This window comes from Oryctolagus cuniculus, chromosome 12 (genome assembly GCF_051225735.1).
Source record: "Oryctolagus cuniculus isolate XC-2025 breed Fujian yellow rabbit chromosome 12, ASM5122573v1, whole genome shotgun sequence".
In the NCBI taxonomy this organism is placed as follows: domain Eukaryota; kingdom Metazoa; phylum Chordata; class Mammalia; order Lagomorpha; family Leporidae; genus Oryctolagus; species Oryctolagus cuniculus.
In genome coordinates this window covers 1,694,994-1,720,942 of record NC_142878.1, presented here as the reverse complement: position 1 = coordinate 1,720,942, position 25,949 = coordinate 1,694,994, and the positions used below count along the sequence as shown (strand labels likewise).

Here is a 25,949-nt window from a genome sequence, read left to right as displayed (position 1 = left end):
TCAATTAACTGTACACATATGATTACTCTGTGTTAAGTAAGGAGTTCAACAAAGTAGTTCTTCAGCACAGAGACCAACACTTCATCCCAGCTCCAGGTGCGCCTCAAAGTTCCCTACACAGGACGCCTGTCTCTTAGGGGACTGCCCCAGTGGTTTCCATGTTTTCTTTCCATCAGTAACTGAAGGCAGTGTTGGGAAATCATTATCATAAGATAATGTCTTCATCCAAATCCCTGTTTCAGACTATTCAAACATGTAGTGCAGGGAATAATGAAAACCCCTCTTCTGTTAATATGACGAAATGTTTAAGGCTGCATGCTTAGTTACTCACACACACACACACACACACACAGAGCACATGGAGACTCGGCAGTCCTCAGGAAGTGGATCCCAGGCTCCGTCTGTCACAGCCTCTGCAGGAGTCCAGCGAGGACCTTACGTAGCCCATGTTTCCCTGTTTCACATACTTTTCCCTGCAGCTCTGCACACAGGTTGCTTCAGGAGCTGCACAGTTCCGTCTCTGGGATGAAACAAGTGAACGCTCGCTCTGCCCTTAGCCGTAGTGTGCCTTCTGCTCCCGGCAAAGTCACAGTGACCCCTGTGCTGATCTCCCCTCCCCTCCCCCTAGGCACAGACCGCAGGATCCACTACCTGATCAGCAAGGGTGGCAGTGAAGCCCTTCTGCGGACCCTGGTGGACACGGCGAGGACCGACCCCCCCGACTACGAAGTCCTCCTGCCTCTCTTCCGGCTGCTGGCCAGAGTCGGCCTGAGAGGTACCCACAGCCCAGGAGCCACAGATGGCCGGAGGGCACTTCTGGAGATGTTAGCCCAAGAGCCGTGGGGATCCAGGGGGAGCGCAGGGGGGTCCCACACACCTCGGTGGGGAGGACCCTCCCGGAATTGGAGGTCGTTTTTTGACTTGAATGTCAGATAATCCAAAGTCTGGTGCTGAGGGTGGAGGGGCAGGCACAGGCTATCTGGGTCCCCCGGTGGGAGGCACGGGAGGTACCCCAAATGCAGCTGGTGACCATGTAACGAGCAGGCGGAGCGCTGCTGCCTGCACGTGGGAGTCCGTGAGCGAGGTTTGCTTCCCAGAGCTGCCTAGCACGTTTCCCCAAGCCGGCGGCTCAGCACACAAGAAGCCCACACCTGTCAGTTCTGGAGGCCGGGAGTCCAAAGCCCAGTGTTGGCAGGGTTGCTCCCTCCTGGTCGCTGTGCAGGAGAACCTGTTCCAGGCAGGGTTGTTCCCTCCTGGTCGCTCTGCAGGAGAACCTGTCCCAGGCCCCTCGGGGCTCCCGGCGGCTCCCGGCAGGCCTTGGCATTCACTGGCTTGCACACTCAGCTCGCCCATCTCTGCCTCCACCTTCCTGTGACCTGCTCCTCTGTGTCTCTGTGTGCCCTCTCCTCCTGGCGTAGGGCAGCAGTGGTTAGTGTCGCCCTGCTTTAATCTCTGTGACCTCAAAAACCCTTTCCCAATATAGCACAGTGCTCTGAGGTGCTGGGTGGCCGTGAATTTCAGGGACGCAGGAGAGTGGAGCTTCCCCAGGTGGAGGGAGGACGGGAGCCCGGAGCCCCCACTGACACTCGTGTTCATTCCTTCCCCACGGGACCCCTTGAGCACCTCCCCTCAGGCCTAGGCCTTCCTGATGTGGGGTTTGTAAATCCAGCACTCGAGGTTCGTCGAAGTCATCACAGGAGTTGGGATTATGTGAGTCACAACCGAGCAGTGGGATCTCTCTGAGAAGTGGACTTTTTTTTTTTAAAGACTTATTTATTTGAAAGAGCTACACAGAGAGAGAAGGAGAGGCAGAGAGATGGGGGGGGGGGGCGGTCTTCCATCCACTGGTTCACTCCCCAGTTGGCTGCAACAGCTGGAGCTGTGCCTATCTGAAGCCAGGAGCCAGGAGCTTCCTCCGGGTCTCTCATGTGGGTACAGAGGCCCAAGGACTTGGGCCATCCTCTACTGCTTTCCCAGGCCATAGCAGAGAGCTGGATCAGAAGTGGAGCAGCTGGGTCTCGAACCGGCGCCCATATGGGATGCAGGCACTTCAGGAAAGGCCTTAATCCACTGCACCACAGTGCCGGCCTGAGAGTTGGACTTTTGATGTCCAGTGCTAGCAGCTGCAGCCGAGGGCCTGGGGTCTCTACTTTGTGTCCATTCCGTCATCCATGGATAATACCTGAGAACCTGCTGCCGGCCAGCACCAGTGTGGACACGTCCCAGACAAGAGCAGTAAACTCATTCGGTGCTTGCTATGTGTCTCCCAGGACCAGGCACTCTTCTGGGTCCCTGGAACACCCAGGGGAGCAATAAAGTCAAGGGGCTTGCTCTCACAGGGCGTCATTCCAAGGACAAGGCTGCCTCGTCCACAGGTGATAGCTGGCTGGGAGCAGACCACGGTGGGTGTGTAAGGAAGACGAATAGTGACACTACCTTGACATGCTGGGCAGGGAGAGGTGACATCGGCTGAAAAGTGAAGAACAAGAGGAAGTCAGCAAAGAGTGAGTCAGCAGAACCCCAGGAAGAGGCCAAGCGCCTGCAGGGAATCGCAGTCAAGTTGGGCAGCCAGTCTGGCCCTGATGTGCGTGAGCTGATGGCCTGTGGAGCAGGTGCTCAGCCTTTGTGAGCCATCACGCCCCATGCATCACCTGCCGGCAGCGGCCTTGCTCTGGAGTCTCTGTGAGGATGAGGCGAAGTTCTGCAAGTCACAGGCGTGGAGAGCGGGCCAGGGCCTGGCAACAAGGTCACGCAAGCCTCACGAGAGAAGGAGACGGGAGAGACAGCAAGACCGTGGCCTCCAGGCTACTGCCTTGGCATCACCACTGTAACGTCGCGTGTCCTGTACTACTGTGATGCTGGGTACCTTGCACGGTGGTGATGTCATCTTCTCTTCTACCACCAAGACCTTGACCTTACCACCCAAGTAGCCACGGGGTGACCTGAACGCAGCACAAATGGCGTGGGCTGCTCCTGAGTGGGGTGGGCTGGAGACTTATTGTCTTCTTATTTCTATGTATTTATCCATGTTGATTTGAAAGGCAGAGAGACACACAGAAAGATGGATATTCCATCTGCTGGTTTATGACCCAAATGCCCACAGCAGCCAGGGCAGAAGCCAGGTCTCAGGAATTCAATCCAGGTCTCCCCCAGGGATGGCAGGGACCCTACGACTTGAGCCTCCCAGGGTGACGTCAGCTGGGACGTGAACGCAGGCCCTTGCGTGTGCTCTTGCGTGTAGGGTGTGGCGTCTCACGCAGGGTCTTAACTGCTGTGCTGCACGCCAGCCCTGCTGTTTCTTTTCCAACGGAGGGGCCGGGTCAGGAGGGCGGGGTCACAGTCTCCTTGCTGGTGTCCGTCGGGAGCCACTTGGGATCCCGTGTGCTGTGACTCATTTCCACCTGCAGTGTATCTGCGTGTCCCTGCCAAAGCCAGCGCGGTGACTCAGGCCTCCTGTTTCGGAAAGGGCACGGCAGATGTGACTGGCAGCACACTCACCTGCCATCAAAGCAGGAGGAGGGAACACAGAATAGCAAGTTTTTTTTTTTCTCGTTTCTTAATATTTATTTCTGGCTGTTAAAAATAATGACAGGGGCTGGTGCTGTGGCCTAGAGGGTAAATCCACCGCCTGTGGCTCTGGCATCCCATATGGGTGCTGGTTCGAGTCCCGGCTGCTCCACTTCCAATCTGCCTCCCTGCTAACGGCCTGGAGAAGCAGTAGAAGGTGGTGCAAGTGACTGGGCCCCTGCACCCTCCCGGCAGACCTGGAAGAATTTCCTGGCTTCTGGCTGTGGCCTGGGCAGTCCCGGCTGCGGTGGCCATCTGGGGAGTGAATGGAAAATCTCTCTCTCTCCCTGTCTCTCTCTGAGGCTCTGACTTTCAAATAAGTAAATAAATCTTAAAAAAAAAAAAGGGTGTACCTGCAACACTGGAGGTCAAGTTATTTGGAGCAATGATTTAGAGGTATTTCAGGGCAAATTTTTCTTTTCATTTTTGCTTTTCATTATGAAAGTTCTCCACCACCTAGAAAGACGACCTCCCATCTACCTAGACTACAACTCTTACTGCTGCTTTGACGTGTTTCCCTCACTCGTTTCTTTTTATTTGAAGCATTTTCAGGAGAATTACAGAGGACTTTTGCTCTTAGATCCTATTTTTAGGCATGTATTTGAAAAGAGACATTTTCCCACATCACCGCAGTGCCACTATGCACCGTTTTTGTCACTGACACAATCCACGAGACAAGCTACCTAGGAGGACCTGGGTTCCAGTTTGAGGTTGGAAGTCCAGGTTCCTGGCGCAGGCAGGTGGGGGAGGGGCGGCGTGCAGAGGGAGAAGTCCTTGAGCCTCACTGTGGTCTGTGCAGCCCAGGTTATGATTTGCCCGGTTATGAAGGGGACGGAGTTTGCAGCTTTTTTTTTTTTTTTTACTGGGTGTGAAAGCTCCTTGGTGAGAGCCTGCCCCTCACTCCGTCACCCTCCGCTCCCCTTCCCCATGCCTTGTGCAACTGTAGAATCGATACGAATGCAACTAAGGGAGATTTATTTGTTTTCCTAGACAAAACAATTGGGCAGAAGGCACTGGAACTGGAAGCACTTGACGTGACGCTGATTCTGGCCAGGAAAAGCCTGTCCCACAGCCAGCGCCTCCTGCACTGTCTCTGGGCACTGCGCGTGTTTGCCGCCCGTGGTGAGTGCTCGGCAGAGCCTTCTGGAAGGGGGGGGTGGGCGTGTGGTCCCAGCACAGGCGCAGGCTGTGGAGGTGAGAACTCGCTTGCCCGTGTCCTGCTCGGCCAGCAGAGCTCTCGGGCTTGTTTCTGGAGGGCGACTTCCCTGGGAGCACGCCAGGCCCTCTGTTCGTGCTGCAAGGCAGAGTACTTGTGGTGGGAGGAGGCCCTTGCACTCGGGCAGCGTCCGTGTGCCACATCTCTGTCCCTGCCACACGCCTGAAGCACGCGTGTATGACTGTCCTTTCCCACGTTTGTTGGAGGTGTTGATCGCGTGGGCCTCTCTGGAGCCCTGCAGGTGACGGCCCTGCTCCACAGCATGAGGTGCCCGTGCCGTTGCCATCCTGGTTGGCTGGTTTCTAGTTGCCCTCACAATCCTGTATGTGCACTCACGATTTTACAGTTAAGGGGAAAACACAACTTAGAAGAGTGAACAACGGCTTCACTACGTGCAGGTAAAAGGTCGTGCGGGCTGAGTGTCTGGCTCCAAGACTCAAGCTAATTCTCTGTGTGGAGACATTTTAATTAATCATCTCAGTTCTGGACCTCCTCTCGCACGTGTAGTGAACACAGACTTTCATTTCTCCTTCCTGAGCTCGCTTCTCGTGGGATAGAAGTGACGATTATTTAGATGTAAAACACCCTTTAGGGGAAAGAACATGGGCTTAGTGCCGGGAAGACCTGAGTCTCACGGATCCTGTTTCTTATGAGTCATGGAACGTGGGCACCTGACCCGACTGACCCGAGTTTCCTCTGTAAAATTATAGAGGCAATAATTATCACCACTGGCCAGCTCAGGCCGCGGTGTCAAAACCCAGCCTGGTGGTCGGGCCACAGAAAGTCCCTTCCTTGCCGCTCCGGGGGCTGGGAGTCCTGGAGCAAAGTGCTAGCAGGGTCGGTTCTTCGGGGTCCGCCTTGGCGTCTCTGTGGCGTCTTCTCCTGTGTGTCCCTGGGCTTTTCTCTCTGCACAATTTTCTCCTTGTAAGCGCAGAAGTCAGAAGAGATCAGGGCTCAGTCTAACTGAACTCAATCACTTCTTTAGGTACCGGGATCGGGGCTTCACTCTGGGTTTGGGGGATGTAGCTCATGACAGAGCCCACAGACTTGGCACAGGGCGTGAGCCAATGGCCACAGGTGTGCTTGTCACATGCCGCGTTCCCCTCTCTATTCCTTCCCCGTTGTCTTTTGAAATAGCAAGAAGAGTACAAATAGGGGGAGTAAGTAGGTGGCTTCTCCCCAGTTGTTCTGAGAACTACAAAAATAACCCGATTTTCATTAGAGAATTCTACTAACGAGCGTGGAGGGCCCATAGAGAGAGAGAGGCTTTCTGGGAAAAATGGGATAGATTCTAGGCCGTGTGTTCTCCAATGGCGCTCCCTCTCCCATGTCCCAGGCACACTGGCCAGAAAGCAGAGCACTTGGGAGACACTCAACGGGTCTGCCAATTCGCATCCTGAGAGAGGAAGAGGCGCCTGGCGCTGCACCAAGGATACCCTGCATTAGCGCGGAGTCGGGGTGCTCCCCACGGGGAGTCCGCCAGCAGCACGGGACTTGTAATGTCTCACGGTTTCCTGAAGAAAAACTTGTCCTCTCCATAATATGGGGTGGCAGTGGAGACCTAGAAAACCCCTCTGGCTGGAGCTCTGAGCAAGCCTGGGATCTGCCTGGGTGTGAGGGGGTGGCCCTCCAGCTCAGACTCTAAGCCTACATTTACTATACCAACTGACTGTTCGCTAAGATATCTTTAAAAGTCACACCACTACTCTCCAGCAGTGCCAGTCTGATGAGCGACAGGCAGAGTTCAGGAAGCCATAGGTTGATGTCTCCATTAGGCACTGTGGAAAGTTCCGGAAGCTTCCCAGTCAGCTCCCGTCTCGAGAAGGAGTCACCTGGGACTAGGATGGGTGCAGAGCAGCCAGTGGGCTCTCAGATGACCGCTGGGGATGTTTCCAGAGCTCATGGACACCCAGCCACTCTCAGGCACCCAGCGAGGCTGGCCTCCGTGAGGGCTGTGTTGGTCACCCTTTTCCAGGTCTGGGTCCAGAGTCTCTGTGTTAGCACAGCCATCCCCTCCACAGCCGGACTCAGTACCATGACTTCTCGGTTTCCGGGAGTTTGCTTTCCCGGTCTAGAAGCAGGGACCATGAGAGCAGCGGTCAGAGCGGAGGACCAATGGGCAGGACTAGGATGCCAGATCCCCCAGTTCTGACGTGGTCAGCTAGGCCTGTGCTTCCTCAGGAGGGGCACTGGGGCAGGGGTGTCCCAGAACAGCTGTCTCTGAACAGCCGGGACAGCCTCGTCCCTGTGGTCGGCGACACCGAGATCCCACCGGGGAACCACATTGAAGCCTCCGGGTTTCCGTGTAGCCGCCTCTCCCCAGCCGCTGGTGTTTCTCCCTCTGCTGCTCCACGGTCTCCTTGTTCCCAGCTACTTTTCCTGGAGCAAGGCTGCCACGAGCACAGGCGTTGCTAGCCCCAGTGCAGTGCAGGCGGGAGAAGAGGGTTCCACCCGCGAAGGTCAGCTTGCTTCCTTCTCCCCAGCGACACGGGCTCCACGCAGGGTCCTGCGGATGCCTCTCGTGGTTCCGACATGACCAGAGCGCTTCCTGAGGCTGCCTGAGTGGAGTGGGATATCGAAGACTTGCAGAGGCGGGGGCATCCTTGGAAACAAGAGTGTCTCAACTGCTGACCAGATACCCCTTCGAGTTTATCTCCACCACTCCGATCTGTGGCTGTGTCTTTTATAGGCATCCAGCTGGGCTAAAATAGAATGAATTTCTGTCGCCAGGCTGCTTGGCCACGACAGGAGAGCTGACTCTCTTTGGCCTTCTAGTGGACACACAAGCAAGTCGCTGTCTCCACTGAGGGAGGTCCAGGCACAATCGTAGGGAAGCTGGGGCCACAGTGGAGAAGAAAGGGAGACTCTTCCTTATTGGGCTACGCTTTCAGGCTTCTAAAGCGACTTTTCGCACAATAATCCCCTGACCGCTGGAGAGGCCCCAAGCTGAGCGGAGCCATCACCCGTCTTCCCGTGATAACTGTGCTTCTGTCCTTCTCAGTGACCACGGGGGCCATGCTGGGCATCAACGGAGCCATGGAGCTGCTTCTCAAGGTCATCCCTCCTTACACCCACAGGCACTCGCGGACCATCAGGTACGGCGCACCTGCGGGGCCCTCCGTCCGCTCGGCCGCAGCGGGGTCCCGTGTAGCCACGATTCCCCCCTGGAGACGTGGACCGGTGCCCCTCCTCCCCCTGAGTCATTTCCTGAAAAGCTCACGCTGACCCTGAGTGGCGGTCACTGCCTTCGTCAGATGAGGAGGCTGAGCTGCCGCGCGGGCCTCATCCCCGTCACGGTGCCGGGACGGCCGAGTTGAGATCGGCGTTCCGAGCATTGCCACCCACGCCCCCATGCTACGTTTTCTCTCGGTCTGGAGCCTTCAGATCGACCCTTTTACTCACAGAAAGTCTACCGTGGATGGGCGTTGTCCTGGAAAGAGTCTGGAACTGAGAGGGTCTCTCAGAATGGGCCAGCCCACCTTGGATCGGGGGCCGGGCTGCCGGCTCGCACGCTGGTCTTTGCCTGGCTGGGGCGGGAAAGGTCTGCGCTCTGCTCTGCGTGCTGGGGTGGGGCGAATCGCGGGTTACAGAGGGAGGTGGCTGCACGGGGGGCTTTTGGGATGCTCAGAGCCATTAGGAGCCATCATTTAAGGGAGTGACTCAGCAAGGACCTTGAAAGAATATTAAAAGAAATGCAGCCACTTCCCAAGATGTATGGGGTCATTTGATAAGTGGCACTGCCGTGCCCGGCTGTGCGGTCTCTGATCCCAGCATCCCGCCCAGGCTCATGTTCCGCCTGATTATTTTCCTCTCGGGTCATCACAGTCATGCCATTATCATCCATTCTCACCTGCAGCTTTCTGCAGTGAAATAAAACCATCCCTCACCAGATACACTGGGAGTCCTGTGCTTGGGAGACTCGGATGGTTTCTTTGCAGTACGAGCTCTCACGGCCTGGAATAAGCTCAGGCATCTTGAGGCCCCCGGGGGGCTACGCAGTGCGCCCTGCTCCCCAGCTGTGGGGGTGAGTTGTTTTTGGAGAGCACCCTTCCTGGGGTTCAGCGATCCACGGATCTCGTTTTTTGGAAACCTTTCCTGCAGAGTGCAGGTTCATTGCAAAGTGGGACCACGCCAAGCCCTGCCCGGGGACCTTCCTGTAGGAGTGGAGCCCTTCAGTGTTGCAAACTCAGGGACAAAAAGCTTCATTTTTCTGTCATTGTTCGTTGAAACTTCTATTTATTCAAGAGAACAGAAACCATCACTCAACGTCTTATCAGAGATCTAAATCGGATTAGCGACTCGGTCCACTGGGTGTTCTGAGCCCTCTCCCCTCTTCCTGGGGGGCACAGCGGGGAGGTCACGCAGAGGTGTAGCACAGCTTGTCCTGAGTCGTGTCCACTTGGGGACGAGGCGTGGATGTGTCTCACGTGTCGCGTGTGTCTCGTCGTCATCGTGTGTGTGCTGGCACCTAAGCCCCAGCATGGCCTTGGCCCCAGGCTGGCAGCTCTCTCTGCCCGTGCACAGGGCTCCTTCTGCCCCGAGGCTGGCATCACCCCGCTGCTCCAGAGCTCAGAGACATCTGGTGGCCTCCCCTGACCATGTGCCCAGTCGTGGGGTGTCTGCTGGCCCCAACGGGGTGTCTCAGTCTCCTCTTTGTCCCCCAGGGCCCTGCTGCCTGCCAAGCTTCACCAGGAAGCCCTTCCTGGCTGACCCTGGGTATCAAGGCACCGGGCCCCTGCCTTCGGGGTCCTCAGAGCTCTGTTGTCTTCCCTGGTGGGGCAGTTTCGGGGATACAGCAGCAGAGCACAGAAGCCCTGTCCTCAGACACACGCACCAGTCGCTTTCTCCACTGCTGTCTGCTTCCTGCGAAGGGAGTCAGGTCTGCAGCTGCGGGTCTCGTGCTGGTGCCACCGGAACACGCGAAAGTAACTGGGGAGGAATGGGGTGGGGTGTTCTCAGTAGCCCAAGACCCTTCCAGGGACTCGAGGCGTGTGTCTGCATCTCTGGTCTGCTCTATTAGTTTGGCCAAGACGATTTCCCTTCTTTATTCAAAGGCAAATTAGACCCAAACCTCTAGAGAAGGGCTTCCCCTCCCGACTCACGATGGGCCATCGCCACAGTGCTGGACAGGGGCCCTCCCCGGGCCGGGCTCTGAGCCAGGGTGTTGCTTAGGGGCCCAGCTCGTGCGGGCTCTGGTGTGCTTTATCTTACTGGTGCTCGTCGTCTCCTCTGCACGGCACGTGCTGTTACTGTGCCCGTCTTCACAGGAGGACACGTTCAAACCCGAGAGGTGGAGTCACATGCTGGGGGTTCAGGGCGCGAGCTGGGATGTGATCACGGGCTGGTAAGTGAGCTGCAGCCCTGAGCCATGGCGGGAGTCTCTCAGCCTGTTCTGCAGCTCGCTCCTACATCCACCATATGGAAGACACTCGCAGCTGCTGAAGTTTGCTTACATCCCTTTTACTGTCTAAATGGCTCACACCCATGGAGCAGTTTGCTTAATGAGAGGGAGTCTTTCTCCTCTGCTTCCTCTCTTCCCTCCAAGTCTGCCGATCTAGAGCCTCTGCTTTCGGATTCTTCCCCCAGCTACCTTGTTTCCCACCTCGCCGCTGCCTCCCAGCACCGCGATGAGAACTGGGGCCTGACCTGGGGAGCTTGCGCCGTAGCCAGTCTGGCTGACCCCGGGGCAGCTCTGGGCCGCCCAGCTTCTCTTACCTGGACTTTACGTTTTGTGAATTGTGAAGACCAAGGAGGACCAGGTCTTGCTGTGGACATGACGGAATCGTGGGCGAGAGCTCTGTGAGCTTGGCCGTGCAGTCACACTGGAGCTTGTTGGTAATTCAAGGTGGTGGGACCCCTGGCTGCCCCGGGGGACCAGGCAGGTGGCAGGGACTGGATGCAGCAGACACAGAGATGGGAGCTTTCTGCCCCTTCTCTCCTGCAGAGAGAACTGCAGCGCATCTAAGTGGGCCCTGCTCAACCCACTTGGATGCCGGAGCCTGCGGGCAGGCAGGGGTCCTCCAGGAAGGGTAGGTTATCCCGCCGGCGGCCACTGGGAGCCCTACAGAGTGTCCTGCGAATGCTGGCCAGCCCAGGAGTTCTCCCTGGATGCCTCTGAGGGAGTGGACGCCTGGTGCTGCCCCCTGTGCTTCCCCCTCCTGTGGGGATAAAGCCTGCCCAGTTCTCCAGCGGGGCTCTAAAATTAGATGTGCAGCTGTCCCCAGCGAGGCCCCATCTCCAGCTCGTTCTCAGGATGAGATTTATGGTGGAATCTCAAACCGTGTACCACCAGGGAGAGGGGGCGCGGAGGGCAAGGTCATAGCCCTCAGTGGCCGCGGGCCAGCCTCACACCAGGAGGCGGCTCTGCCAGTCCTCCTCCTCCACCAGCCGGCCCCTGTACTGGTGCACTGCCACCGTTGCCCACGCGTGCCTGCCCCTGCCCCTGCTTCTCGGGACTGCCCGCAGTCAGGGCCGTGCGCCAGCCTTGGGCTCCTCCTGTAGCCCTCTGCTCCATCTTCTCCAACGTTGTCCCCTCTGCAGCCTGGGCTCTCATTCCTCCTCTCCTCCTCTGAGTGTGGCCGCGTGAGCCTGGCCCTGGCCTGGCCTTCCTCTTCCCCTGGCCTTGCTGCCCGTCAGACAGCGGAGTCCCGCCCAGCCCTCAGCTTGGCGGACCCGCCTGCTGCCTCTCACAGGTCGGAAGGGGCCGTCTCTGCTCCGGGCACCGCTGGGTCTTTCTTTGTGCTCTTTAAATTGCTGCGTGTACAACTCCACCTGCTCGCAGGGCTGGCCCGGGGGGCTCCTCTCCTCGTAACCCTGCAGTCCCCGGGGGTGGGCAGCTTGCGTTCCCCACGGGGCCCAGCCCAGTGCATAGCCTGAGTGGGCTGTTCAACTACATTCTAAAGAAACACTTGCACAAGGTATTTTTGGTGAATTCCCTACAAGGCAATCAGTAAACCAGTCTTACCAGATGGGCCTCTGGGCTGTCACTCCCCCGGGCTGAGGTTGCCCTGCATGTGGCGTTCTGGTGTCAGGACCACCCAGGGCCCCGGGGCATGGGGCTGAGGGGCCCTCTGAGGTCACTGCAGGAGGATGAGCTGCCAGGGAGCTGGGTTTGCCTGACTACGGGGAGAGGGAGGGCCGGAGCCAGTTTCTTATTTGGAGTTTTCTGGGGGAAGCCACAGAGCTGGGCAGAGAGGAAAGATCTGGGCTCAAGGTGCCAGGAGTGGCAGTGTCGGCGTGGAGACTTTGCCTTCCCTGGCGTGGGGAGTTGGGACCATTAGTCTGGGCTGCTGGGACCTCGGAGTTCCTGGGGTGCTTTTTATAGAAACAGGGGGAGGGCTGCCGCTGGGCCAGGGTGTACTCCCCCTTGCTAGCCTGTTCCTCCACGGGCAAGCTTGTTTATCGGCACAAAAGCTATCTGAAGCTGTCCAAACTCATTAAGTAGGAAAATTTATCGAGCCAAAGACAGATGACTTGTCTGCGACTGACTCACCCTGTGACCTTAGAAGAGCTGTGTTCGCTGCTGTCCCAGCACTCTGCGAGGGGCACCCCCCTCCCTATTCCAGGAGGGCCTGCCGTGCCCTCGCCCCAGGCACAGCCACATTCCCTCGGCTCCCGTCATCGGGGCTTGTGACCGGCGTCTCCCCAAGGACTTCAGCTCTGCCCGCTTGCCTGGCCTTGTAAACGGCAGGGTGGACTGAGACGGGCCAGGCCTTCCCAGCGCAGGCTGAGTCCTGAGCCTGGGTGCCCTCGGGCCATTGCCTGGCGCTCCGAAGACGTGGGCCCGGGACGCCTGGCACTCCGAGGACGTGGGCCTGGGACGCCTGCGAGGCGGCCCCTTCACTCATTGCCTCCACTCTCCCTGGGGTTTCCCAAGAACAGGAAGTGCCTCGCTCAGGCCGATGCGACCCCTTGGTGTCCCCATCCCTTAGGGTCAGCAAGGATGGCGTGCAGGGGTCCCTGGGGGTGGCCGCTGTGTGCTGTGGGCAGCATGGTGACAGGAGCGGCCGGGCCTGCTCGGCCTTGGGCAGCCTCACAAGCAGGATCCTCAGCACCATCTCCCCTCAGCTTGGAGCGTGCTGGGTGACGGTCTCCCCTGGGCTTGGAGCCGTGCTGGGTGATGGTCTCCCCCGGGCTTGGAGCCGTGCTGGGTGATGGTCCCCCTCAGCTTGGAGCCGTGCTGGGTGACGGTCTCCCCTGGGCTTGCAGCCGTGCTGGGTGACGGTCTCCCCTGGGCTTGGAGCCGTGCTGGGTGACGGTCTCCCCTGGGCTTGGAGCCGTGCTGGGTGACGGTCTCCCCTGGGCTTGGAGCCGTGCTGGGTGACGGTCTCCCCTGGGCTTGGAGCCGTGCTGGGTGACGGTCTCCCCTGGGCTTGGAGCCGTGCTGGGTGACGGTCTCCCCTGGGCTTGGAGCCGTGCTGGGTGACGGTCTCCCCTGGGCTTGGAGCCGTGCTGGGTGATGGTCTCCCCTGGGCTTGGAGCCGTGCTGGGTGATGGTCTCCCCTGGGCTTGGAGCATGCTGGGTGACGGTCTCCCCTGGGCTTGCAGCCGTGCTGGGTGATGGTCTCCCTTCAAGGACCCCATATGCCGGGGTTGCGCTGGCACCCGAGCCCTGCCCGAGTGCAGGATTCCTGGGCACTGCTTCGTTGGCAGCTCTTTGTGGTGATTTCATCTTCAATTTATGAGCTGGAAAAAATATCCTGCTCCTCCTCTCCCTCTGTCCAAGCCACCGTCTTTTTCCCAAGGCCAAGCTGGCTGGGCCGTCTCCAGCCGCCCTGCTGTTCCTCTTTATTTAATGGCAGTGGCTGACAGGTGAGTGGATTCAGCCAGGGCTAGAAGGCTCCAGTGACTCAACTACTCTGTCCTTGAGACAGTGGGGTCCACGTTATAAGAAACAGGTTTTTCTGTTTCTCAAAATAGCGTCTGAACTCCTCCCTGCCAGCCCCCACCACTGAGGACTTGTGACTCCAGCAACCTGGGCGGATCCGTGCTCTCAGAGCAGGAGTTCATGGCCTGGCCTGAGAAGCTGTGTGCTCCAGACTGTGGGGCCTCAAGTCCCTTGGAACAGGAACAAAAACCTGCGCCAGCGTCCCAGAACCTGGTGCTGGGTGGGCTGCGCCCTGGGCTCTGCTTCCCAACACGGCGATCCCTGCATCTGCAACCTGACCCACGCCTGTCACCGAGGGTGGATGAATCGTTTCCTGCATGAATTCAACCTTGGCAATGAGGTTTATGGGTTTAAATCCCTCTCATTTCCTTAAGAAGCCAGTGAGCTCTCCGGATGAGGCCCAGCCACAGATCTTCAACCACGGCACCTAAGGCTGGAAGGTCCGATGATGCCTCTCACCTATCCCCCTTCATCTTTTTTTCTCTAAAAGTTATTTATGGGGCCAGCACTGTGGTGCAGCTGGTTAATGCCCTGGCCTGAAGCACAGGCATCCCACATGGGCGCCGGTTTGAGACCCGGCTGCTCCTCTTCCCACCCAGCTCTCCGCTATGGCCTGGGAAAGCAGTAGAAGATGACCCAAGTCCTTGGGCCCCTGCTCACATGGGAGACCTGGAGGAAGCTCCTGGCTCTTGGCTTCAGATGGGCACAGCTACAGCCGTTGCGGCCATCTGGGGAATGAACCATCGGATGGAAGACCTCTCTCTCTCTGCCTCTCCTTCTCTCTGTGTAACTCTGACTTTCAAATACATAAATAAATATATCTTAAAAAATATTTATTTGAAAGAGTAACAGAGAGAAGCAGGGAGACAGAGAGAAAGAGACCTTCCATCTTCTGGCTCATTCCCCAAATGGCTGCACAGCTGGGCCAGGCTGACGCCAGGCGCCTGGAGCTCCATCCAGGAGCTCCCTGTGGGTGGCATGGACCCAGGCACATGGGCCATCTTCTGCTTTCTCAGGTGCGTTAGCAGGAAGCTGGCTCAGAAGTGGAGCACCTGGGCCTCCAATCGGCACCCATGTGGGATGCTGGCACTGTAGGCGGTGGCTTGACCCACTACGCCACAACACGGGCCTCCATCTTCATTTTAAGGTGAGATCCCTGAAACCCAGAGAGCCGGAGCCAAGCCTGCACCCTAACTTCAAGACACGGTTCATCCCCTTGGCGTTCAGGCGCATGATACAAAGCAAACGTGCCTGGGATGAGAACCCTCCGCTGACCTCACCCAACGTGGCCACCTCCGTGCTCGGCACTGGGGACATGAGCCAGGCCTTGTTGGAGCTGCTGCCGGTGCACGCCAGTGATGGCGGTGCAGCGGGCCGGAAGATCCTCACAGTGAGCCCGTGCCAGGCCCAGAGCGCCGCCATGCTCACGGCGCCGCCATGCTCACAGCACCGCCCTCAGAAACACCGCCATGCTCACGGTGCCGCCCTCAGAAACACCGCCATGCTCATGGCGCCGCCCTCAGAAACACCGCGGCGCTGAGCTGGCTGGCTCTGGGCCCTGGGCCTCGGCACACCGGCACTGACGTCTCCCTCCAGTGTGTGAAGCAGCTCTGGTGCCGGAAGGGGGAGCCCGCCAGCCCCACCCAGCAGGCGTTCTGGTCCCATTCCTCCCCGGGAGGCGCTCTGGGCCCCTGTCGCCAAGGGACTGGACCAGACACCTCGCCCTGGGAGGCCCTCTAGGCCCCTGTCGCCAAGGGACAGACACCTCAGGGCGCAGAAGTTCTGGGGCTCACCCGAGGTCCACGTCAGTCCCTGAGGCAGACCCGAGGGCCGGGCAGGCAGACCTGGCCCCGAGCTTATGTGGAGTTTCTTCCTCATGGTGGCGGCCAGGGGCAGTCAGACGGTGCTGACCGGATCAGACTGGCTGGATTTACCTGTTCACAGAGCTGAGGCAGGCCCAGTCCTGGGTCTTTTTTTTTTTCCCCTGGGTCTTGTCTTCCTGGGCCGGCCTCCCTTGTCGTGGTCCCAGGGGGTCTGTACAGAAGCCCCTCTCTGTCTTTGCCTGCTGAAGCCGGGACAGATCCCAGCAGAGCCCGACAGGCCCCGGGAGCGGACCTGGCCCAGTCTGCCTCACTGAGGAGCCTCTGTGTGTGCGTGTGTGTGTCGCCCCCGTCTCAGTGCTGTGCCTGCGGTGGCGTCCGGCTGAGGCACAGGAAGACTCGCGCCCAGGGGGACCCGATTGACCAGCATCTTTGTGTCTGCTCCAGTAGGCAGGGGCCAAATTCTCCAGGGACGGAGCCCGCCTCCAGACACCACACAGCAGACAGCGAGGGGAGGAAGGCTGTCCCAAGGGGCTGTGAGGGGGTGCGGGCCTGGGGGTGGGGTGTTCCGCACAGAAGCCCACCCAGTGAGGCGGCGTGGCCCCTGGGCAGTGCTGCCAGCTGCCTCTGGGGGTTGGGCCCAGCGTGCAGCACGGGGCAGGCGGGGCCCTCTCTTCGGATCCTTTTCCACGCCTGGGCCCCTCGTGGTTATTCCGTGCCTTCAGTGGCCAGAGGGCAAGGGTCGGCCGTTTGAGAAGATCACAGCAGCCAGCCCGCACCGCCTCCAGGTGGAGACTCTGGGCGGGCCGTGTGCTTGCGCTACGTGAGGCCCGCACTCCACACCCGAGAGTCAGCAGCAGTGTGACGAGGCTCCGCTGCCAGCAGAACTGGGCAGCTCTGAGGGGAATCGTACCATCCTGGCCTGCGAGGAGTCTGGGTACCTGCACGCCAGCCTGCAACAGCCAAGAGCAATGCTGTCGTGGGCGGACATCCAGGGTGGAACTTACAGAAGCCAGCCCGCGTGAGCGCGTGAATGTCTGAGATACCTCCTGGGGGGCGGGGATGCCCGGGGAGGGCCCTGGTCCACTCGGGACCTGGCAGTGGGGGACTCGCTGGTCGGAAAGAGGGCCTGCGTTCCCAGAGGCTACGCCTGCGGCACAGGTCTTCCCGGCACGGTGGGTCAGGGCGAAGCTGGAGTGTGTTGCAAGAGGCTGAGGGCCGGAAGCTCGCCCGGCTGTCGTGGGGCGCCGCCATCCTGGCAGGCAGCGAAAGAGTGGGAACAAACACAGGACAACTGACAAACCCATGAACGGCTTCCACTTCCTAAGCACCGGAGAAACACAGTTCAGATGAAGACCCCAATTTCACAGATCAGAGTAGCAGAGTTGAAAAATGATGTTTATTGTGCCGAGGATCCAGTAAGCTGGGCACCCCTCCGTGCGACTGGGATTGAAGGTGGAAAAACCTTTGAGGAAACGCTGGGTGACGCCCATCAGGTTTCTAAGATTCCTCCTCTGTGACCCACGGTTTTCATATCTTGAAATCTGTCCTGGACAATTACAAAAGGTGGATGAAGATCTGTGCACGAAAATATCGATCAGTGTGATTTACGATTGGAAATACAACTAGAAAATGTCCAATAGCGGAGACTTGGTAAAAGTGATCGGTTTATGCATGTTAATGTTACATTGCAGACCACAAAAGTAGATTAGTGATGATGTTTGTTGTGGGAAATAATTTGATAAAATAAGGACTAGAAAAAGTTTAAAATGCAGAATGACCCCAACCATGTGAAGAGGCCTGCTTCAGGCGGAGGGAAGAGAACTGATGCAATTCATCTTCCCAGCCGAGGAGACACCACGCAGAGTACAGGTGCAGCGTCTGGAACAACGACGGAACAGGCACGGGCGTCAGTCGCGGGGACGCCGACCCTGGAGGGAGACCCTTGACCACGCAGGTTCCAGCGCGGGGAGCCGGCCTGAGGAGATAGCATCTCAGCACCTGAGACCAAGGGGTGCAGCCCCCCAGGGACAGAGGTCTCTGGGAGCCCCCCTCCGGCATTTAGCTAACCACCAATCAGTGCACGCTTGTGGGGAAAGACCACCCTCCGGGAATGGTGGGAACACACAGGGCTGGAGCCAGCGCGCAGGGCTGGAGCCAGTGTGCAGGGCTGGAGTCAGTGAGCGGGGCTGGAGCCAGTGTGCAGGGCTGGAGCCAGTGTGCAGGGCTGGAGTCAGTGAGCGGGGCTGGAGCCAGTGTGCAGGGCTGGAGCCAGCGTACAGGGCTGGAGCCAGCGTACAGGGCTGGAGTCAGCGCGCAGGGCTGGAGTCAGTGTGCAGGGCTGGAGCCAGCGTGCAGGGCTGGAGTCAGCGTGCAGGGCTGGAGTCAGTGTGCAGGACTGGAGCGAGCGTGCAGGGCTGGTGTCAGCGTGCAGGGCTGGAGCCAGTGAGCAGGGTTGGAGCCAGCGCGCAGGGCTGGAGCCAGCGCGCAGGGCTGGAAAGAGCGCTTGGTTCTGTGAGGCAGGCCGGGGAAGCCCAGGACTGACCGGACGCGGTGCAGAGCACACAGAGGGGTCTCTCCTCATCGCAGGTGTGGCCACCTCAGAGCCGAGCTCTGCTTTGGTCCTGCCTGCCAAGTGCTAGAACCTGGAAGGCCAAAGCGGGTTCTAGGCAGCCCGACTGTGTTCCGGCTCAAGACTTCCCAGGATCACAGGCGTGCGGAAGTGGTCAGCACCCAACAGTGAGCGGCACAAAGGAGAGAACCAAATGAAAAATTAAGTGTGCAAAGAAACGGGAAACTCTTTTCCGTAATTAGGAAAGAAGTCAGTCAACCGAAAGCCATCCAGGACTGAGACAGATGTTGCGATGACCAGACAAGGACACTGAAAGCTGTTCTAAGGATATTCCCTGTGTCCAAAAATTAAGTGAAGGCACAGAAGATTCGAAAAAGAACTGCAAGAGATGGAGTCCACAGTGGGTGAGAGGTAAACACGCTGGCGTGCAGTGAGGGAAAACGAGAAATGGCAGAGAGGGTGAACTTGAAGATCCAGCAGCAGAGAGCATCCAGAGTGAAGGGGGGGTGGGGAGCCAGTGAGCCCTGGGCGGCTTCCAGTGACCGGCAGGGGTCAATGAGGGCCTGGGGGGGGGAGCCAGTGAGCCCTGGGTGGCTTCCAGTGACCGGCAGGGGTCAATGAGGGCCTGGGGGGGGGGAGCCAGTGAGCCTTGGGTGGCTTCCAGTGACTGACAGGGGTCAATGAGGGCCTGGGGGGGGAGGAGGCAGGGAGCCCTGGGCGGCTTCTAGTGACTGACAGGGGTCAACGAGGGCCTCGGGGCGGGGGGCGGGGGGAGGCAGGGAGCACATTTGGAGAAACAATGTCTGAAATCTCTGAAATATGGAAAATGTAACATTGGAGCCCAGAAGGCTCAATCAACTGCAAGCTCAGGAACACCAAAACGAACAAAAAACTACTCGAAGGCGAGTCATCAAATTGCTCAAAATCATTGGTAAAGAAACGAACCTCAGTGGCAGCCGTCAGAGAAAGCAGAGATGTACCATTCACCTAAGATCAAAGGTTGGTGCCCGCACTTTTCTCCTTGGAGACAACGCAGTGACCACGGTGCAGCATCGTCCCAGTGCGTGGAGCACACACTCAGGGAGGGCAGCCTCAAAACCGCACGTACAACACGCACGAGAGTTCACGCAGACAAAAGCTGAAAGACGCCACTGGCAGCCGCCTCTCCTGAGACGTGGAAAGACAACTCCAGGCAGGAGGGAGTGACACCGGGTGGAGAGACGAACGCAAGAAGACCCAGCAGCCCTGGAACTCCTACGAGCAAACACGCCTGGTTTTTATTTACTTAATTCTGGTCTTTTTAGATGGCGGTGGAGTGTGTAAGTAAACATGACCAGAACGTAGTTGTGAAGCTCACATATATGCTAAAAGAGCACGAAGGTGGAGAGAAATGAAGTTCTCTGCTGTCACTGTCTTATGCATAACATTCTATAAGCATTCCAAGTTGAACCTGCTAAGTTAAAATGCACATTAAAGCAACCTCAGAAGTAGTGAGTGCAGTGAATAGCTAATCACCAAGGATCGGCTTCTACAGGCAGACGAGACACGGCAGGGCAGGCTTACACTGTACCCCGCAACACAGGGAGATTCACTTACTGTGACTAGAAGACTCAGCAGCAGGCCGTGGACACGCAACACACGCTGAAGGCCAACACGCGGAGGCTGAACGTGGAAGGGCCAAAGAGAGGTCCAGAGCTAACGCTAACAAAGCTGCGCTCGGCTCCTTTAATAACGTCAGGTGAAGTGGACTTCAGAGCAAATCAGGGCTTGGGATAAAGACAGTGATTTCATAGAAGGGTCAGCTCATCAGAGGCCCGAAACCGTAGATGCTCACCCTCCCAGTGAAGCACCGTAGCTGGAGTGGAACCTGACAGCACTGGGGGAGGAGCAGAGGAGCCACGCGCACAGAGGGGAGCTCAGGATCTGACAGCAGGGAGAGAGCCGGTGTGGCTGGAGGAGTCGTGAGCGATGCCATCAGCCGGTGTGGCCTAACTGATCCGGAATTCCCTGCCCACCAAGAGCGTACTTTGCGCTCCCTCCAAGTTCACATGGACTGTCCAGCAAGTGAGCTGGCGTGATGGGCCATAACACCAGACCAGATCTCTCTGATCCAGACGATGGGGAAGATGTTCTTCGGCTGCAGTGAGATGAATCTTTCTGAGAGAGCTCCCACATCTTGGAAAAACAGTGTGTGTCTAAAGAAACCACGAGTCTAAGACGACCGCCAAAGCGAAACTAGGAAGTGTTTTAAAGTAATGAAAACTATAGGCGGCATTTTAGAATCCCTGGGATGCCCACAGAACTACAGATGTGTATCGGAAGAGAGAAAATCCTCCAGTGACCTCAGTTTCCGCCTTTAGACACCAGAGAATGAAGATGCTACAGAAGACCCTGTATATATAATGAGAACTGAAACAATAAGAAAATGAACACTATAATTAGAGTGAGCTGGCTGGCGCCGCAGCTCACTAGGCTAATCTTCCACCTAGCGGCGCCGGCACACCGGGTTCTAGTCCCGGTCAGGGCGCCGGATTCTGTCCCGGTTGCCCCTCTTCCAGGCCAGCTCTCTGCTATGGCCAGGGAGTGCAGTGGAGGATGGCCCAAGTGCTTGGGCCCTGCACCCCATGGGAGACCAGGAGAAGCACCTGGATCCTGCCTTCAGATCAGCGCGGTGCGCCGGCCGCAGTGCGCCGGCCGCGGCGGCCATTGGAGGGTGAACCAACGGCAAAGGAAGACCTTTCTCTCTGTCTCTCTCTCTCTCACTGTCCACTCTGCCTGTCCAAAAAAAAAAAAAAAAAATAGAATGAGCAAAGCATGTCACCAAAGAAAACACAGTTGACAAATGTGCCTAGAAGATACGCTTGCTATCATGATTCACTAAGAAAACATGAACATTGCAATGTGCCATCCCTGGTCACCTCTGAGGACGGCCGGCGTCCAGAAGACTGACCAGAGGAGAGCCGGAATCTCACACCCTGATGGCGGGAGGTAGACATCACAACTCCGGAAAACAGCCTTGTGGGTTCTTAGAAATCAAACCTGCACCTGTCGTGACACCCAGCCGTTCCTCTTCCAGGTGTTGGCACAGCGCAGAGGAAAGCATCTTCCTCGCGAAGGCCTGCTCACGCGTGTCCGCAGGCGCTTCCTCTCCGTCGCCCGGGCTGGAGGCGGCGCTGGCGTCCGCGAGCTGGCGCGTGGACTGCAGTGACCTTCCCTGCAGGGAGATGCTGCCCAGCAACAGACAGAACAAGCCGCTGACAGATGCCGCCGCGAGTGGATCTCGGTTGACGGTGCCGAAACAGGCCAGAACAGGGAATGCTGTGCACAGCTCCGCTTCCATTAAGTCCCCAGACCGCAGCAGTGGCGTGGGAGGGCGGGCGAAGGAGGCAGGCAGGAGGGCTACAAGGGCCTGGCGGACTTCTGGGGGTCAGGGGGGCTCACTGTCTTGGCTGGGGTCCTGCCGCGTGCTGCCACATTCCACACTGCACATGTGTGCTGCACGCGTGTGTGCTTGAATGACTGCAGGTCTATCTCAGACCTTGGCTCAAGAAATGTATACAGAACAGCACAGTTCAATCTTCAAAACAAGATACCAATAACTCTATTTTGGAGGGATGAGACTATGCACTACATTTTTTCTATTAGGCATTACTTTTATAATTATGAAACCTAAACGAGAATAATTGCAGTACTCTATTTTATTACTGGTGCATTAGCTTTTGTGACTGTAATGAAATACCTGAGGCAGACGGCTTACGGAGAGAGAGTACTTTATTAGCTCACAGTTTGGGAGGTGCGTGCTTTGGCCCTACTGAGGGTCCGTGGAGGATGGCAGAGTCTACAGAGAAAGGGCCACGCGGTGGGCCGGGACGCCTGGAGGAGACGGGCCGGGCTTTTATCCCCCCCGCAGGAGACCTGGCTTCCGAGGGCTTCACCTCCAGTGGCCTCCACACCTCCCTCCAGGCCCCAGCTCCCAAACACCATGGCTGGACGAGGTTCCCGCCCTTGGTACCATTCACTTGTGAGGCTTAAGTGTTAAATTTCTGCCTGAGTCTGGGGACCAAACCATGGCACGGGCTAGCTTGACAAGGAATCCAGGTTCTTCGGGTCACAGCCCAGGGCAGGGTGGGCCCTGCTGCTGAGCCTCCGATGATGGTGACTGTGCTGGCAGAGCCGGAGATGGTGCGGGGCACCCCGTGGCAGGACGTGTCCCTCCCTGTCCCTGAGATGGCGCAGGGCACCCCGTGGCAGGACGTGTCCCTCTCTGTCCCTGAGATGGTGTGGGGCATCCCGCGGCAGGACGTGTCCCTCTCTGTCCCTGAGATGGCGCGGGGCATCCTGTGGCAGGACGTGTCCCTCTCTGTCCCTGAGATGGTGCGGGGCATCCCGTGGCAGGACGTGTCCCTCTCTGTCCCTGAGATGGCGCGGGGCACCCCGTGGCAGGACGTGTCCCTCTCTGTCCCTGAGATGGCGCGGGGCATCCCGTGGCAGGACGTGTCCCTCTCTGTCCCTGAGATGGTGCGGAGCATCCCGTGGCAGGACGTGTCCCTCTCTGTCCCTGATGGTGCAGGGCATCCCGTGGCAGGACGTGTCCCTCTCTGTCCCTGAGATGGCGCGGGGCATCCCGTGGCAGGACGTGTCCCTCTCTGTCCCTGAGATGGTGCGGGGCATCCCGTGGCAGGACGTGTCCCTCTCTGTCCCTGAGATGGCGCGGGGCATCCCGTGGCAGGACGTGTCCCTCTCTGTCCCTGAGATGGCGCGGAGCACCCCGTGGCAGGACGTGTCCCTCTCTGTCCCTGAGATGGTGCGGAGCACCCCGTGGCAGGACGTGTCCCTCTCTGTCCCTCTGCTTGCAGACCCCACAGGAGGCAGCCCCGGGAGCCCCGCCCTGAACGCCATAATCAGATGACCTTCCCACTGTCTTCACGACACTAGTGTGTACCTTTTTGGGGTACACGCCTGCTCCTGTCCAGGGGCACAAACCACACTCCAACCATAGCAGGTGGGGCTGGCAGCACCAACCTCTATGCACCAGCCACACTCACACAGGCACACAGGAGCTGGCAGCACACCTGGACACACACACACGCGCACACACGCACACACGCACACTGGTGAGTGGATGACACACTCACCAGTTCAGAAGGAAGGGGAGTCCTGACAGACGCGCTGGATTTCACCTGTCGTCGTCAGAGCTGAGGACCAGGGGAAGGGGGGTTAGGGAAGTTCCTCTGGGCGGAGAACAACGCATGAGAGAATGCACAGAAACAGGAAGCAGAGCGGTTCGGGTGGGCACCCATCAGTGGGTGGTACCAGAGGCCAGGTGACAGGAGGGGAAAGTGGTAGCCTGTCCACGCCTTCTGTCTCTTCTCATCTTCCTCCCTCCCTCTTCATTCTCCCCTCCCTTCCCCTCCTATCACCGCCCTTTCTCTGCTCTTTGTCATCTTAGTGGTTTTATTTTTTTTTCATTCTAGGAAAATTCCTTGTGTGTATTGTCAACGTGAATAATTCAATTTCCTGCCACATTCTTTCTGCTGTTCACAGCTTTCAGCTAAGTTTCAAACTCATAACTCTGCTTTTCATAGGTATTTACGTTTCCAATGTTTGATCGTCGAGATTTTTGTTTTTTTAATGTGAGATGTGGGGCGCGGGGGGAGAGAGAAAGCTTCCATCCACTGTTTTCACTCTCGCCATGGCCGAGCTGGGCTGGGCTGGGCTGGGCTGGGCTGGGCTGGGCTGGGCTGGGGCTGGGCTGGGCTGAGCTGGGCTGGGCTGGGCTGAGCTGAGACTGAGCTGGGCTGAGCTGGGCCGGGCTGGGCTGGGGCTGGGCTGGGGCTGGGCTGGGCTGGGCTGGGGCCGAGCTGGGCTGGGGCTGGGCTGAGCTGGGCCGGGCTGGGCTGGGCTGGGCTCTGGGAGCTCAGTACAGGTCTCCCGGGGGCAGCGAAGACCCGGTCACTGCCGCCTCCCAGGGTGTGCATTCGCAGGGAGCTGGGGGCGGGAGCTTAGCTGTGGCTTGAGCTCGGACATGCCAATAAAGGATGCAGATGTCTCAACTGATGTTGGCCACAGAGCCCAGTGTCCACGCTGAGAGTCTTAGACTTGTGGCCTCACACGGTTGCTGTGTCGTAGGCACAATCACACTAAGGTTCCAGCCACAAAGCCATGACGAAGGAGGGGAACTGTGGTCACCCTGACTTGGCCCCCTGCACCTGGGGCAATGTGCATCATAGATATGGATAAATGATTAATCAAAGACTTTAATGTTTGGAAAGTAAATGAATAGAAAATTAAATTGTGAGAATATTCTGAAGAATGCAAATCAGATATTTTAGGATTCATTTCCTTTTCCTAAGTTGCTTTACTCTATTTCACAGGAGGGCACCCCTGAATATCTAAGAATTGATTATTCTCCTTTTGAGCTGAAAATAGTTTGCTTTGCTATTTCTGCCTTACACAAGCAGATCCATTCTCTGCCAGTGCTAGTTTTAATCAATAACAGTCACATTGGATTATGCTGGAGTTTGGTATAGGTGTCCACTCAAATATTTCATAGTGGGGGCTCCAGGATCAGCTTAACAGAAGAAGAGGGACCCGCGTGGCTACTGTTTGGTGTTCTGCGTCTGGCGCCCTCAGGGGCGGTGGGGCAGGCCTGCGGCCACGGCACTGGGTGCTCCCATCAGGTGTGTGTGATCAGTGGCAACACTCAGGGGCCCCTGACATGCAGGTGTGTGAAGGGGGTGGTGACCAAGTCACGCTGTCCAGAAGATTCTGTGTGGCTTCCACCTTGAGTTCTCACTTCTCTGGGGTGGACGGTGTCTCCAGGAGTTTGCTAGGGCCTCTGCCCTACCCCTCACCATCACAAATACTTCTCAGCACTGCTGACATTTTTCAATTTGAATATTTCTATCATTTTTTAAAGGGTAAACCAATTTTATATTCCGACACTTTAAAAACATTTTAGATTCTGTTTCTTTTATTTACATATTTATTGGAAAAGCAGAGAGAAAGAATATTTTTCATCAATTAGTTCACTTCCCCAACGGCCACACAACAGCCAGGGTTGAGCCAGGCCAAAGCCAGGAGCCAGGACCTCCTTCCAGGTCTCCCACGTCCTCGCAGGCATGTTGGCGGGAAGCTGGATTGGAAATGGGGCAGTGGGACTTGAACCTGCACTCTGATCCGGATGCTGGCGTCGGTTGCCAGCGATGCTTAACCTGCTGCAGCACAACACAGGGCCTTAAATTCCAGACACCTTACAGGCTTGTGCTGACTCGGCCCAGCGCCCTCCCCGGACGGGTCAGCCCAGGTGGGTCCCCACGGCTTACACCGGCGTGGCCAGGACAAGTCTCTTCCCTCCCAGTGTTTGCAACAGAAATGACCACGGGGCCCGAGCAGAGGCCCGGCGGGGAGGGAGGCAGCTCCAAGCCTCTGTTTCCTGGAGGCTGAAATAATCTGTCTTTGAAAATGGCCCCCCAGTCACAGCCATCATCATCACCCGGCACAAAGTCCCCCTTTATGGGGCGTGTTTCAGGCCAAATGACGCCAAAGCGCTTCTCAGAGTTCCTCTCAAGGCCCCTCAATGACACGCGGCTGTTACGGATTTGCATAATTCGGCTGCAGATTTAAAGTGTAGAAGGGTGAGAGGGAGAGCAGAAAGTGACCAGGAAGTGGCCCTGGGGGACAGCAGCGCCCCTGAAACAGGAGTCAGAGACACACAGGGGCTCCAGCAGCCAGCAGTCCTGGGCATGCGCACACCGCTCCGCCACCTGGTGGCCCTGGGTATTACAGCGCCAGGCTGCCCCTCCACAGCTGGCGTGCCTAAAAATAGTTAAAATTGTTCTCACAGCGTCTCATTCATGAGGATGCTGTCTCTGAGAAACGCAAAGA

At 57.7% G+C, this 25,949-nt stretch overlaps 1 protein-coding gene and 1 long non-coding RNA gene across 5 annotated transcripts in view; one reads left to right on the top strand and one right to left on the bottom strand.

The window, feature by feature from the left end:
• AGBL1 (AGBL carboxypeptidase 1) overlaps positions 1 to 25,949 on the top strand; it is a 635,239-nt gene that overhangs the window by 50,768 nt on the left and 558,522 nt on the right. For all 4 annotated transcript variants that reach the window (XM_089311047.1, XM_089311048.1, XM_089311050.1 and 1 more), the window contains exons 3-5: positions 629 to 775; positions 4,558 to 4,689; positions 7,785 to 7,878. In XM_089311047.1, coding sequence (XP_089167173.1) covers positions 629 to 775; positions 4,558 to 4,689; positions 7,785 to 7,878 — 373 coding nt within the window. The remainder of the gene's footprint in view (positions 1 to 628; positions 776 to 4,557; positions 4,690 to 7,784; positions 7,879 to 25,949) is intronic.
• On the bottom strand, positions 1,753 to 12,906 carry LOC149122904 (uncharacterized). Its single transcript, XR_016218632.1, has 2 exons — positions 10,499 to 12,906; positions 1,753 to 9,712 (listed from the first exon to the last, which is right to left on the bottom strand). It is a non-coding gene; the product is annotated as an uncharacterized LOC149122904 (long non-coding RNA).